Below are 14,696 nucleotides of genomic sequence, written 5' to 3'. Positions count from 1 at the left end.
ACGAGAGATAAGTAAGGTCGTTACTTCGGCATTGAACTTGATATGGCTAGAGAGGGCCGGATGTACATCAAATTTGTTACCGGTTGTTTATTTTACATGTTACTGTTTACCGTATACTTTCTCTATATGATATTAGGTGATGACGACAGTGTAGTCACGATAGGTGAGTATCTGGTAGTATGAAGGCTATCATTATTTGGTTGCAGAGGTGGCTTTGTACTGTAACGCATTTCGTGTTCTCCAGTAGTTGGGTGAACTCTGGTAGGTCTATATTAAATGCCTCCCTCTTTTCCCTTAACGTGATGCACAGCTGCACCGGCTGCACGTTGCTCGGTACTTATATTAAATGCACAACAGGTATACTGTTGAAAATAGGTACGAAATTTATGTGAGGGTCATCAGTTTGTTCTGATTGTATAGCAGTTGTCTCCCTGCTAAAGAAACTAGGCCATTGCAATGCATTATGATAAAAAGTTAGAAAGCGTACCAGCTAGAGACCGATGCAATAAATGAGTGCTGGTTAGCGAAGTGAGGGCACTTGTTGTCTTACTGTAAAGGATTATCATCCAGATACCGAAAATTAGGTTAATGATTCAATAATGTGTCTACCTTTGAGCTGATTATAAACAATATAATCCCCTCGAAAAAATAAAATATCGGTGTTTATATTCCTCATTGCATGTATCAGCATAGGCTTATATCGTCAATTTAACACCGTATTTTGGGGCGTACTGGTAACTTCATCCCTGAATAGGATTATACCACGATAATTGGCATCATTGATCACAAGTGCATAGGCTACAAACCAGTGCCATAATTTTGGTGTAAATGCCTGTTGTTGTGGAGCTATGAGCCCCTATTTACAGATTTTCATTAAACAAAGGCCTTATTTTGCTTTGTCAACAATCAATTCTGAACTAAGGCTTTTATGAAAAATCGCAGGCAGGGTTTTGGAGTTCTAAATGGTGTCATTAAATTGGTGTTAAAACAGTGTTCATGGGTGCTCAGGTGAGGGAGAAATTTGAGAAACTGATTTTTCCATTTTTACCCCAAAATTGCAATTATGACGTCACCCCTAAGATGACATTTGCTAATTTAGTCACTGAACACTGAAGATAAATCTGTTATCCAAAATGATGTTTGTAAGGCAGTAAATAAGGAGTTTTTGACAAAAGCTTACAATATCCTTAACAGCCATAAGTCACCCAGTTGGAGCTGGAACAAGTATCTTCTCAGGCCTAAAAATGTCAGCTGCATGTCACCTTGACAGAGTTTGTCACCTAAAGCTGCACAGGGATTATAACACAGACATCATGTATGTACATATTAGCCATACCCTGCGTCTGTCGTTGCCATGCAGTTTAACATGAGCAGAAAATTGTTTTATCTATTGTTTTGACTTTAATAAGTATTTATTGAATACAATTTGAGCTCGAAAATAAGCTTTTTCAAGGGCTTTGCTTTTTTTATGCTTTTTTCAGCATAGATGCAAGACAGATAACACATTGAGTGAAAATCTGTTGACCGATTGCCTTCAAAAGGACAGGAGCAATTGTTTTTTTTTTTTTTTTGGAAGTTATGCTTATTTTTTTTGTGAAGTGTTCAACTTTCACATTATGGCATTTTTGAGCTGTGGTTTTGAATTTCCATGGGCCTGAAGGCTATTGCTAGTAACATTTCCTGAATATCCATGAAATGTATATTATATATTTTTAAAATTTAGTGATTTTGCTTTTAAGCATTATGTTATATTGCATCAAAATTGAAGAAAATGCTGTTTTGGGCACTGCTGCTATAATGATCATTTAAGGAAAGCCATGTTAGACTGGGTTCCCATACCTAGATCGATCCATCTGGATCAATCTAGCTCCCTGGGGAGTCTCACTAATTGCTGTCAACTAACCGGCTTACACGTCTGTCACGCCTACTGAATCAGCTAGGGGATAAAGATTATTACCCCCTAACAGCTTTACTAGGCATGACAGACATTTAAGTCGGTCAGGTTGAAAGCAATTAAGTGAGACTCCCCAGGGAGATAGATCGATCCAAATATCTGTGGGAATGGTCCCTTACTTATGATGCTCTAACTTATAGAAAAGATTCATAGGACTGAAATACAGTATGAATTTGAAAACCAGCCTGATTGAATTCTTTTTCTAGAAGTATTGCAATTCTTGTGCAATGTTGATTTTAATTTAATGTTAATTTTTCAGATATTGGCATTTTCAAATTTTTTGTTAATTTTTTATTTTTCAAACACCGTTTTTAAGATGTGACTTTTAACTCCCATCCACCTGGATCTGTAGTACTTAGGAATATTGTCTGTATTTTAACATAAACAATAGTAATGGTGTTTATGCTGTTAAGCATTGTTTAATATTATTTTATGCACTGTCGTTATTATTCGCATATCACTTACATACAAAAAAGGCATAACTTCATCAAACCTGAAACGATCAAGCTTACTTTTATACTTGATCTGTATATCAGTCCTATGAATCAGTCCTACAAGTATTAAAGCAAAATATGACTGTGATTTCATGGTTTATGTATAATGGTGGATAAATTATGCTGAAAACAGCAAAAAAAAAAAAAACTGTATAACTTTTGAAAAAAATGGTCTTGATCTATATTTTATTTAGATTGATCCTAGAAGTGTGTTACCAGTGTTGCATATATGCTTTAAAAAAAGCAAAGCAAAAAAAAAAAAAAAAAAGGCATAACTTTTGAAAAAAAAAATGGCCCCATCGTGCTCATTTTCAAACTTGACCTATATTTTATGAAATTATGAGTATTCATCAGTTCTGTAAGTTTGAAGAGAAAAGGTAAAAATGGTTTTCCACGTGTCATGTTATCACTAGCAGTACATGGCAACTATAGACATAGCTGACAGCTATTTGTGTCTGTACTAGCTCATAAACAGTTGTGACATGTTACATTATTTATTATTTATGAGTAGAATAGTGATCAAAATCTTCACAACACTGGTACAATCATTCAAAACATGTAATAAAACTGATATATAATTAAAGGTGAAATGCAGCAAATAAGCACAGTTAGTATCATTTTATAAATATATGTATGGTTTTAGGGAAGTGTAATTAATAGGCCAGCAAAAAGTTTTTTCACAGTAGTATTTATATTTGTTATTATATCTATTTTAAAAAAGTAAATGAAAGTTTTGAGGTGCCTGCACTACGTGAACTTTGTACAGTACTATAGTATAAAGAAATGCCCACTTCATGTGAGTAGTAAATCAGGATCCCTGCGTAGAAAAAAATTGGAAAAATTATTTTGTTTTTGTTGCTTTAAAGAGCAATGAAAAACTTTAACCGAACAATGGAGATTGATAACAGATCAAAATGGAGAAATTTGTTCCTGGGAGCACTAATACAACATATAGTAATTATTCAATGGGATTTCTTTGAAATATTCAATTCAGACTTAACAAAATGAGTCAACTATTTGATGTGCTAAATTTTATTACCAGTTACATACACGCAATTTAGATTAGATATATTAATAGACTGATAAACAAAAATAAAAGATATTAAAAAAAATGTGGGGCCCTTTGTGTGATGACCATTATACTTTTCTTTAAATCCCTGTGACATTACATAAATGCAGCAATAAACGGAGGAAATTAAATCTCTTGTATGTACGTAATAGAAAATAACTTTTATGTTACCACGATTTTTGTTCGAAAAAGTGACATTCTGTTTCTGTATTAGAATAAGGGACACAGCCACCAGTCTTGTGCTTGACAAGCTGTAAAAATGCAATCAACAAGAATTTTCAAAATATGCAAAAAATATATATAACTAAAAATGGTACAATCAAATTTAAGTTCATCGTAAGGTAGGTCAAAGGTCAATTTCAAGGTCACAGTAAATTGCCAGTATATGACTTCTTATTCAAGTTCAATAGTAACTATGGACCTATCTCGCTAGTTTTGGAGATAAAAGGGAACCAAAATTTGAAAAGTTCAATTCATGATAAAAAGTAGGTCAAAGGTCAATTTCAAGGTCACACTTAGCTTGCCAGTATATGACTCCCTATTTAAGTTCAATAGTAACTATGAACCTATCTCGCTAGTTTTGGAGATAAAAGAGAACCAAAATTTGCAAAGTTCAATTCATGATAAAAAGTAGGTCAAAGGTCAATTTCAAGGTCACATTTAGCTTGCCAGTATATGACTTCCTATTCAAGTTCAATAGTAACTATGGACCTATCTCTGCCAGCTTTGGAGATAAAAGAGAAGCAAAATTTGCAAAGTTCAGTTCATGGTGAAAAGTAGGTCAAAGGTCAATTTTAAGGTCACATTTAGATTGCCAGTATATGACTTCCTATTCAAGTTCAATAGAAACTATGGACCTATCTCTGCCAGTTTTGGAGATAAAAGGGAACTAAAATTTGCAAAGTTCAACTCATGGTGAAAAGTAGGTCAAAGGTCAATTTCAAGGTCACATTTAGATTGCCAGTATATGACTTCCCATTCAAGTCCAATAGTAACTATGGACCTATCTCTGCCAGTTTTGGAGATAAAAGGGAAGCAAAATTTGCAAAGTTCAATTCATGATGAAAAGTAGGTCAAAGGTCAATTTCAAGGTCACATTTAGATTGCCAGTATATGACTTCCTATTCAAGTTCAATAGTAACTATGGACCTATCTCTGCCAGTTTTGGATATGAAAGGGAAGCAAAATATGCAAAGTTTAGTTCATGGTGAAAAGTAGTCAGGCGGCTCAGTTCAAATTTTATCCAGAATTGTGCAAAAGATGATAACAGCATGAAATTTTCCACGATGAATGACCATTGGGTGTTTGTCAACCCCCTGATCCAAAATAGATGAACACCCAATGGTTATTCATCGGGGAAAGTTTCATGCTTTTATCATCTATTGCACAATTCTGGAAAAAATTTGGACTGAGCCACCTGACTATACCGTACTGCACATTTTGCTTTCACCACCAATATGTACTTTTTGATAGCGTAACTCGAAAACCGTTTGGAATACAAAAAAACGAAGACCACCTCAGTGTTGGGCTTTACATGCTCTACAAAATGCAAAAAAGAATGGGTCTCTAGCATTAACGGTTCCCGAATTAGAGACAGTTTTCAGTTTCGGCATCTTATGGCCGTTACTCCAGTGAAAATGCACCGATTGACCCCAAATTCACGGAGATGAAAGATGACCTGAAGGGTAACACTTTCCAATAATATTATTGGTTAAGTCTGTGTGGTGTCTGAATAACAGGGCAAAAAAAAAATTTTTTTTCATAAAAAATATTATTTTTTTGAAAATTTTGGCCCGTTTGACCTTGAAGTAAAATCCAAGGGCATATTTGAAATCTACACATATGACTTTTGGAAAGCCGTCTGTAGAAATTTTTCCCATAACCCCTTCCGTAGGGTAGATAATTAGCATTTAATTTTGCCATTTTTGGACAAGGGTGCATTGCAATGAGTGCCACACCCAGACCCCAATACCGGCAAAGCCCAAATTTTACGTGGAACGAGCTGAGATTATAGGTGACCTAAATCCAAGAGATGGGTACGGGGGCCCTTACCGTCTAGGAGGATAAGCGGTAACGGTAGCCGTTCAACTCATGGTGAAAAGTAGGTCAAAGGTCAATTTCAAGGTCACATTTAGATTGCCAGTATATGACTTCCTATTCAACTTCAAAAGTAACTATGGACCTATCTCTGCCAGTTTTGGAGATAAAAGAGAAGCAAAATTTGCAAAGTTCAATTCATGATGAAAAGTAGGTCAAAGGTCAATTTCAAGGTCACAGTAGGATTGCCAGTATATGACTTCCTATTCAAGTTCAATAGTAACTATGGACCTATCTCTGCCAGTTTTGGAGATATAAGGGACTAAATGTTATAATTTTGGGGTTACCATAATTTGCCATAAATTTCCTACAGAAAAAATTAATTAAAATAAAGAAAAGGTCATTTTGGTCAAAATTCTTGAAATGGAAGGTACTCTGAAGTTCCAGAAGTTCAAATTTGATGAAATAATGTCATTTTTGACCACAAGTTGTCTGCTTTGCCAAGCCTTATGTTTTATTTTTCCAGAGTTCAAAATTTATTATCCATTACCGTACTGCACATTTTCCTTTCACCACCAATATGTACTTTTTGATACAGCATAACTGGGAATACAAAAAAACGAAGACCACCCCCAGTGTTGGGCTTTACATGCTCTACAAAATGCAAAAAAGAATGGGTCTCTAGCATTAACGGTTCCCGAATTAGAGACAGTTTTCAGTTTCGGTATCTTATGGCCGCTACTTCTGTGAAAATGCACCGATTGACCCCAAATTCAAGGAGATGAAAGATGACCTGAAGGGTAAAACTTCCGATAATATTATTGGTTAAGTCTGTGTGGTGTCTGAATAACAGGGCAAATAATTTTTTTTTCGTTAAAAAATTCATTTTTTTGAAAATTTTGGCCCGTTTGACCTTGAAATAAAGGTCAAAGGTCAAATCCAATGGCATATTTGAAATCTACACATATGACTTTTGGAAAGCCGTCTGTAGAAAATTTTCCCATAACCCCTTCCATAGGGTAGATAATTAGCACTTAATTTTGCCATTTTTGGACAAGGGTGCATTGCAATGAGTGCCACACCTAGACCCCAATACGGACAAAGCCCAAATTTTAGTTGAGATTATAGGTGACCTAAATCCAAGAGATGGGTATGGGGGCCCTTACCGTCTAGGAGGAAAAGCGGTAACGGTAACTTGTAGGCGGAGCCGGCGGAACGATCCGGTCAGGACTAAAACCATGTGTACCGCTAGCGCTAACGCTGGTGGTACAATGAATTGGTGGGCTTATTAACTCGTGGTCTGTATATAAACATCATTGTTCGGTATGATGTATTGATTTTTCTCTAAAGCGTCTAAGACCCCATTCCCATAGATTTTAGATCGATCTATCCCTGTTGGGAGTCTCACTAGATTGTTGTCAGCTTAGCGGGCTTAAGCGTCTGTCCCGCCTACTAAAAGCTGTAAGGGGGTTATTAACTATGGTGCGCGCTCGGCTGACTGCAATTTAGCGTGAAACCCCAGGGAGTTAGGTCAATCTAAATCTCTGGATCGATCTAAATCTCTGGGATGCACCCTAAGACTAACACATTTTTGCCCTTGTTTTCGGCAGGGATTCTGATTAATTACTAACTCGCTTACCAGCACTGGTTGAAAATTCCAGCGCCTCGTTACAAATGGGTACAGAAAGCGGCCACACATATGTTCACGAGGTACCCTTATCGTTAACTGAGGCAAACGTCATGGGTTTGTTTAAGACTATAATTCCTACAAAATATTGCAATAATCTGAGTTTCGCTGCCGTTTTGGTGAACTATATTCAGAGCATTTAAATATGTCTAACAAGTTATTGCTGTCCCGTCTAAGTTGTACGACGAAGTTGATCTTGTCGATTAGTCATTCGCTCATTTAGTGTTACCTTTATATCTCGATTTTATGCTGCCATATCTTCTCCGTGATTTCGGAGTAGACATAAATAGGACCACGCCCCAGCCAATCGGGCAGTTTTCACCTGATGTTTACCGCGTATTATGTCATCAAAAATGGGGCACTTAAAACGTCATTTGTAAGATGGCGGCAAGGTAAACAAACGCGACGAGCACTGCAACGAAGGGATTTTTGTCGATTAATGCAAGATATCGCCAGCCATATTATGTTTATGGGTAGTTTAACGGGATAATGTTCATGAGAATAGGCTTTGAGTCTGTATGAGGGTGAGTAAACATTTTCAGTTCGTGTATACAGGCTTAAATTGTTTCTCTCAAAAATATTTAAAATTAGGGAGGTTTCGCAAGCGGTGTTGATACGGTTACGGGAACGGATACCAGATATAGCGGCTGTATGATTTTTTTTCACTTTCTTTTCCCAATTTCCTATAGGATCCTATAGGACTTTTTCGTAAGGGGGCAACATCTAATCACCCTGAGCTTCAGAGACAACTTGACACTAACCTCTTCACTATAGCCTATCTTCATCGTGTCAAGTTACCTCTGACCACATTCGATTGCCTCCGCCGCCCGCCAATCAAATTTAAAGCCCGCACTCAATGACTCATTGAACGATCTAGCCAATGAACGCGAACGAGTCAAAGCGCGCTTTGTTCAAATCCGGACCAATCAAAGATAAGGCTGAATATCAGGGACTTGCCGTAACCTGTGGGCAGCACGCAAAATACATCATCCCTCAGTAGATAATTATGCAGGGCATCAAACTGCTCTGGTTTCAATTCCGATATACTCCATGCTTTCTTTGTGTACGGTTATGCACTCGGAACTACTCGGATGTCTCCGCACTCGACAATAACTATGTTGTTAGTATGGAGCTTGCGGAATCAGCCGAGGATTGCCGATTGACGGTCAACCAATCAGCGTTTTCACCAAACTTTGGTGAAAAATTTTGAAACATGGATTCGATTGGCTTATATAAACTAGGTCAAACTATTTTCGTCAGAGGTAACTTGACACGATGAAGATAGGCTAATAGTGAAGAGGTTAGTGTCAAGTTATCTCTGAAGCTCAGGGTGCATCTAATATACGTACAGAGAGATTGTATAAGTCTTCAGCAATTCATGCAACCCAAAATATAAGATACTTGTGGTCATACATCGTGTGAAATAGAAGTAAAACATATCCGTTTTTCAACGGGGCCGTAGCAATAGTCCAAAGGTTCAATAGTCCGAAGGTTCATTGGTCCGAATATTCACTATAGAACCTTCGGACCAATGAACCCTTGATTAAAAAAAAGATAAATGTGTTACCATTTTTCGGACCAATGAACCTTCGGACCAATGAACCTTCAGACTATCGAGACGCCCCCTTGTCAACTACGTATATGGATGTATATATCCCGCTCAACCACTACAGATTTGACGCTACAGGTTTCAATGCCGTCAAATATACACATAAACTGATGACGTATCCGTTTCCGTATGCATATCCGCACGGCTGCAAAACCTCTCTATTGGCAGCGATCTCAGCAATTTCAGCTACTACTACTACTGGTATAATTTTTTTGGAGTGTGCTTGTGCAAAGTACAAGGTTGAAAAAAATAGCATGTTAATATTCAGAGATGGCGGTTAGTGTATGTGGTGCCGTTGGCAGGGGGAGGGGGGGATTGGGAGAGGTGTAACAGCAGTGTGACTGAATTGCGCAATACAGTGCAATACACTTGAAAAAACAAGTCCAGTTGCAAGGAAACTAGTAGAAAGGGTAATTAAAAAATAGGTTGATATAAAAGCGAAATATATTACTTATTACTTAATGTCGTTGATACAATTTAACAAATCAACACGATTTTTTCTTCGTCGGGTCAGCTGCCATATGTTAGTGAGGGGCTCTTCTTGGCAGGTAATATTTCCAAGAAGTCACGGTGCTTTTGTAGTATTCCCCCCACCCTGTAACTTTCTGTAACTTTCACTTTTCAAACAGTTTTTTACATTTTCTTGTTCATCACATACTACAAAAGTGCCGAAGTCACATTATGATTTTTTCATCAGGTCATTCGATCCCTGCATTTATCTATTAGAAGGCAAAATCCAGGAGCCACAGGCCAAGCGATGTTATTCCGATGAAGGTCACTGCCTGTGGTGGAGTCTGCTAGAACATACCCTCTGTCTGTCTTCTAGCTAGAACATGTTCCTTGTCCAACGCATGCCTAAGAGTGCCGCAGAGTTACAAGAGCTACAAGAATCCTGCGTACCTTGAGCCATTAGAAGAGACATGAATCTGTCAAGAACCTGAAGAGATTCTGACTGGAAGCTGACACCCATGATTGTAGGCTTGCGTTTTCAAGAGGTGATGTTTTAGTTACCAATTAGGAGTCAGAAATTTTGGTTCCAGACGAGAATTCTGGAGAGTCCTAGGCAACTCACCGAGTGACTGGTAGAATCCCCCAGCATGCAGTGACCGGTAGAACCCCCCCAGCATGCAGTGACCATCTTGTGTGATGTACACAACCATGAGGACTGTGTGGCAGTCAGAATGAAATTAAATTCTAGACGGGCAGTGTCAGCAGATGTTCCCATGCATTATCTAGGTTTTCTTCCAGACCAGACGCTACCAAGAGTCCAGAGGCTACTAAAGATGTTTTCATTGAAACTAAAAACTAAACACTGGTCTAAGACTTTTAAAGAGATACTTAAAGTATAATGCTACCAAAATCAGAGACTGAGTATTAAAAAAGTGCTTGCTTAACTTAAGCTCATTGTAACATTATCTTTTTATTTTTCTTTTTGTTTTTAATAAAAATTTGAACACAAAACCACTCTTGTCATTAGTTTGGGAGATCAGCATCTGCCACCGTCCCGTATCACATAGTGTCTCCCCTCCTGGGCTCAGACGGTGCCAGAGAAGGCGTGAGTTTCAATATCAATTTGGGTAATTAGTGAACTCAACAGAATTATTTTCTATATAGTAAGGTTTATATTTATTATAACTGTAGATTTTCAAAATTAAAGCAATAATAACTCTTCGTTTCGGCCAAAAAATGAATTTTCCTGGAGTAAACAACAATTTACCCATGCTTACCAATGGTTAATGAATCCATTTTTACATTCAAAGTTAGTCCCTGGTTTTTTTCTAGAAAGTTTGGTTTTTTGTTAAAATCTCTTAAGAGATTTTAACAGAGTATAGACATCAATGGAGGTCACGTGGTCTAAAGACAAGTTCAAATATCAGAATAAAAGCTATAACTGCTGTTTTTGTGGTAAAACAGAATATATTATATTTCTATGAGTTATTCACAAGGTTTTTATTGTGAAATATAGGTCTCATATGAAGAGTTATTATCCCTTTAATCAAACTCATGGAAAGTATGTTTTCTCTTGCTCCCAATGTTTACACACATTACCTCACTTTCGAGAAATTGGAATTGCCAGTCAAAGAGTAAATGTTTGATGCCTATTTGCACTGCTTACACATATTCAGCGAATATTCTAAGCAGTCTATGTAAAGACTGATTTTATAGGGATTTTTTCTTGTGAAATGGAGCTCAGATGTTAAAGCCACTATTTGACAGAAACTAGGAGCCTCTTTCAGTAACAGTCTAAGGTAATATGACATATGTTGCTTCGACAGACAAAATCAGTTAGGTGACAACATGTTTCTTGACAAAAAAAAGGCCATCAAGCAAAATATTCAAAGTCCAAAACACAAATTTGAGAGATATGATGACTTATTAAGAAAAGTTTTGATGATAACCTAGCGTGTTTGTTTACACAGCAGTGCAGTTGGCCCCTGCTGTGCACATAATTTTTAGGTGCTCTAATAATTCTTTGTAGATTGATTATATTAATTAAATGTATAGATTTCATATTTATTTTTTCAGATGAATCAGAGTTTGCCGTAAGCATAAATGACCATCAGAGAGATTTTTCAACAACCATACAGAAGTTACACCAGAGAGAAAAACAGGTAAACAGGTGGTAAACTATTGACTTTTGTATGTCTGATGTAGTGGTACTTAAAGTACCAAGTCTACATTTGTCTTGTGATTTGTATAGGTCACTAGGAGTGAATTAATTGTGCATAAATTTCGAAATGATGTTTTGGATTTATTTAGTTATAACTCATTTGCAAGTAATATTGAAATAAACGCTTAATATATATATATATATATATATATATATATATATTTTTTTTTTTTTTTCATATAAATAGAACTCTGTGGATAACTTGATACATTCACGATGGAACGTCCTTGATCTTGGAAGTGTCCAAGTTGCAGGCAGATGGAGACAGAAAAGAGGTAATTTTCCTGAAAGTTAGAAAAGTAATATAATCTTCCTGCTGCAATTGCAACACCAAGTTGTCAGTGTGAAACAGAATAGTTGCAGTCGACAGTTTAGTTCTTTCATATCCTTTATTTACATCCTCCATAGTGAAACTATACTTACCGTATATTTCCTCGTGGGCTGTTAGTTATTCACTTGAATGGTATTTGCATCCTTTTGTCACTTTGGGAGCTTCTTCCGCTGACATTTTCAACTTATTAACTGTTGTGGGGCCGCTCTCTGGTGCTTCACTTATTTGAATGGTAATGTGTAGCATCTTCAAGGTTTAAATACGTGAACTAGCACCACTCCTTACACTCAGACTGTATGAGACTTTGCAAACACAATCTTTAGGTACAGCTTGAGTTGAGCAAGGTCCCCTTAAAATATTAAAAACTAAGGCTTCCTGCTTATGATTAGGAAAATTTGGGAGACACTTAAGTTTTGGGTGAAACACTTCATTGCTCAGTTCCTCAGAATGTTTTCCTGCCAGCTACTCTAATGGCTTCTGATGAAATCTAGGGCAAGCATTTACATGCCTGTAATTTGGACCAACGTGTGCAGTTCAGCAGAATTCGGTTTCATGCAGAAATGAGACAACGCTAAACTTAAGTCAGTGGTTTCATATCCTGAAACACCTGCATGTTAGGTCGTTAAAACACTCGGCTTTTCCACTACAGCAGTTCAATTTAACAGAAAACAAGACAAAAATTTTGGCATAATATTGCTTCAGGGACTTCGATACCATTTGAATCATATGTAATGGAAAATTTGTTTCCAAATATTCTTGTCATAATTGATTTTTGTGAAATCTGATGTTAACTTATTTGAACTGTAATCTTTCAGGTTTTCTCACCATTGGTATTCCATCTATCAAACGAGCACGGGGGGCTGAGTACCTGTTGCAGACTATACAATATATTGTCAGCAGGACAACACAAAAAGAGAAAGAGAGTATTGTTCTTCTGGTGTTTTTGGCTAATTTTGATACAGACTATAATGCTGCCGTTTTGAAAAATATCAGTGCCAGATATGGTGACTACATGAACAGTGGATTTATATTAGTTATGCAAGTTCCAGAGAAATATTACCCACCATTAACAAATTTAAAAAGGAATTATAATGATCCGCCAAATCAGGTTGCATGGAGATCAAAGCAAAATGTGGACTATGCGTTCATGTTTTTCTATGGAAGAAATATTTCAGAATACTACATTCAAATAGAGGACGATGTTATGCCAGCGTTTGGATTCGTGAAAGACATACGTGCCTTTATTCTGAAAAATTACAAAAACCCATGGGTTTGTTTAGAATTTTCTCTTCTCGGATTCATAGGAAAGCTTTTCAAGTCGGGTGTCCTAGATAAACTTGCAAGATATTTGATCTTATTTTATGACGAGCAACCATGTGATTGGCTAATTAATTATTTTCTAAGTTCAGTGACTCAAACAAGGCATATTTATAACAGGAAGTCACTTTTTCAGCATAAAGGAATTTGGTCTTCTTCCAGTGAAAAATCCAAGCAGGGACCTTTCAAGGCTTACGATATATATTTTAGAGAGGGAAAGTTAAACAATTAGTAAGAGTGGCTGAAACATGGGTATTCACAGCACATAATCAAAAATGCCCAACATGGAAGAATGTGACAATCAGCTTAGCCAATGAAGATCATTCTCCAAGACAACTAAGTTACATAAGTTCAGCAATTAATAAGAGTGGATGAAACAAGGGTATTCACAGCACATAATCAAAAATGCCCAACACGGAAGAATGTGACAATCAGCTTAGCCAATGAAGATCATTCGCCATGACAACTAAGTTACATATATGATTAAGGGACCATTCCCACAGATATTTGGCTTGGTCTAACTCCCTGGGGAGTTTCACTAAAATGCTATCAACTTGGCCAGCTCAAATACCTGTTACACCAAGTAAAGCTGTTAGGGGGTAATTACCTTACCCCCTAGCTGATTCGGTAGGCGTGACAGACATTTTAGCTGGTTAAGTTGATAACAATTTAGTGAGACTCCCCAGGGAGTTAGACCAATCCAGATGGATTGATCTAGGCATGGGAACCCAGCATATAAAAGCTTCGGTGAAGGTAATGCAAGGGATAATCAAAGTGATTTATTACAGGATGGTTTGGAAGAAGAGTGTCATACCTGTTAACAAAATTTTCTTTGTGGATATTTTTATTGGGTGCTATACAACTTTTGATAGCAACACAGAGAGATATTTACAATTTTGAGAGCTTTTTATATTTATATATATATACAAGGACTCTCTTTTGTAATCAATTCAGTTTTATTGAAGTATGATATAATGTAATTGAATGTATTTAATATGATTATAATGTTATATCTTCCATATTTTATTGCACCTTTTCAAGTGCCATAGGTTTACATAGCTCTTGTATTTATGTCAAATTATTCTATATATATTATTACACCTTTTAAAGTGCCATAGGTCTACACAGCTCAGTGGACCAATACATTTTTACATGTTATAGGAGGACAGATAGAAGTGTGACGCTATGTTATAGTGTAAGATTATTTGCATTGAATGACTTCCATCAGGAAGACATATATAAGTGTGTTGCTGCCGGTATGTTATAGTGTAAGATTTTTTGCATTAAATGACTTCCATATGCAATTTTCATTTTGATTTGATATCTTGATGTCTGAGATGTGGTGTTGTGTTACAGCTATGATCCTTAACAGTGTCTTATTTGCTCCCGGCGTCCCTTGTGCATTAAGTCAGAGACACCACGTGCACAGTTCATGGCGTGCTGTAGACGCGCCTCGAGGCAGCAAATAGTATGACTCGTAGAGAGACTTACGTGCACACGGGTGCGAATGCCGGAAGCAAAGGGCCC

General features: G+C 36.8%; 1 protein-coding gene across 7 annotated transcripts; it reads left to right on the top strand.

Moving 5' to 3' along the window:
- On the top strand, positions 1-14,479 carry LOC106176399 (alpha-1,6-mannosyl-glycoprotein 4-beta-N-acetylglucosaminyltransferase). Of its 7 annotated transcripts, none has more exons than XR_015333421.1 (5): positions 7,601-7,765; positions 9,677-9,845; positions 11,377-11,462; positions 11,709-11,796; positions 12,668-14,479. XR_015333421.1 is itself a non-coding variant. In XM_013558768.3 (4 exons), exons 1-4 carry the CDS (start codon positions 43-45, stop codon positions 13,399-13,401), a joined length of 1,029 nt encoding a protein of 342 aa, XP_013414222.2. In that variant the 5' UTR covers positions 1-42; the 3' UTR covers positions 13,402-14,479. The 7 variants fall into 7 exon arrangements, 2 of the variants coding, with proteins under 2 accessions (XP_013414222.2, XP_023932471.2); XR_015333419.1 differs by having other exon boundaries at positions 9,577-9,845; XR_015333420.1 differs by having other exon boundaries at positions 9,548-9,845.
- Positions 14,480-14,696: the final 217 nt, after the last annotated feature.

The sequence above is a fragment of the Lingula anatina genome, chromosome 3 (genome assembly GCF_051362555.1).
Source record: "Lingula anatina isolate TDL-2025a chromosome 3, LinAna3.0, whole genome shotgun sequence".
Taxonomy (NCBI): Eukaryota; Metazoa; Brachiopoda; class Lingulata; order Lingulida; family Lingulidae; genus Lingula; species Lingula anatina.
This window is presented reverse-complemented; position numbering and strand designations above follow the sequence as displayed.

Bases quoted from the DNA above. Each gene is read 5' to 3' on its own strand.
- LOC106176399 (XM_013558768.3), top strand. From the start codon at position 43: ATGGCTAGAGAGGGCCGGATGTACATCAAATTTGTTACCGGTTGTTTA. The intron at 164-11,376 runs GTGAGTATCTGG...TTATTTTTTCAG, and splicing joins CGACAGTGTAGTCACGATAG to ATGAATCAGAGTTTGCCGTA. The intron at 11,797-12,667 runs GTAATTTTCCTG...GTAATCTTTCAG, and splicing joins CAGATGGAGACAGAAAAGAG to GTTTTCTCACCATTGGTATT.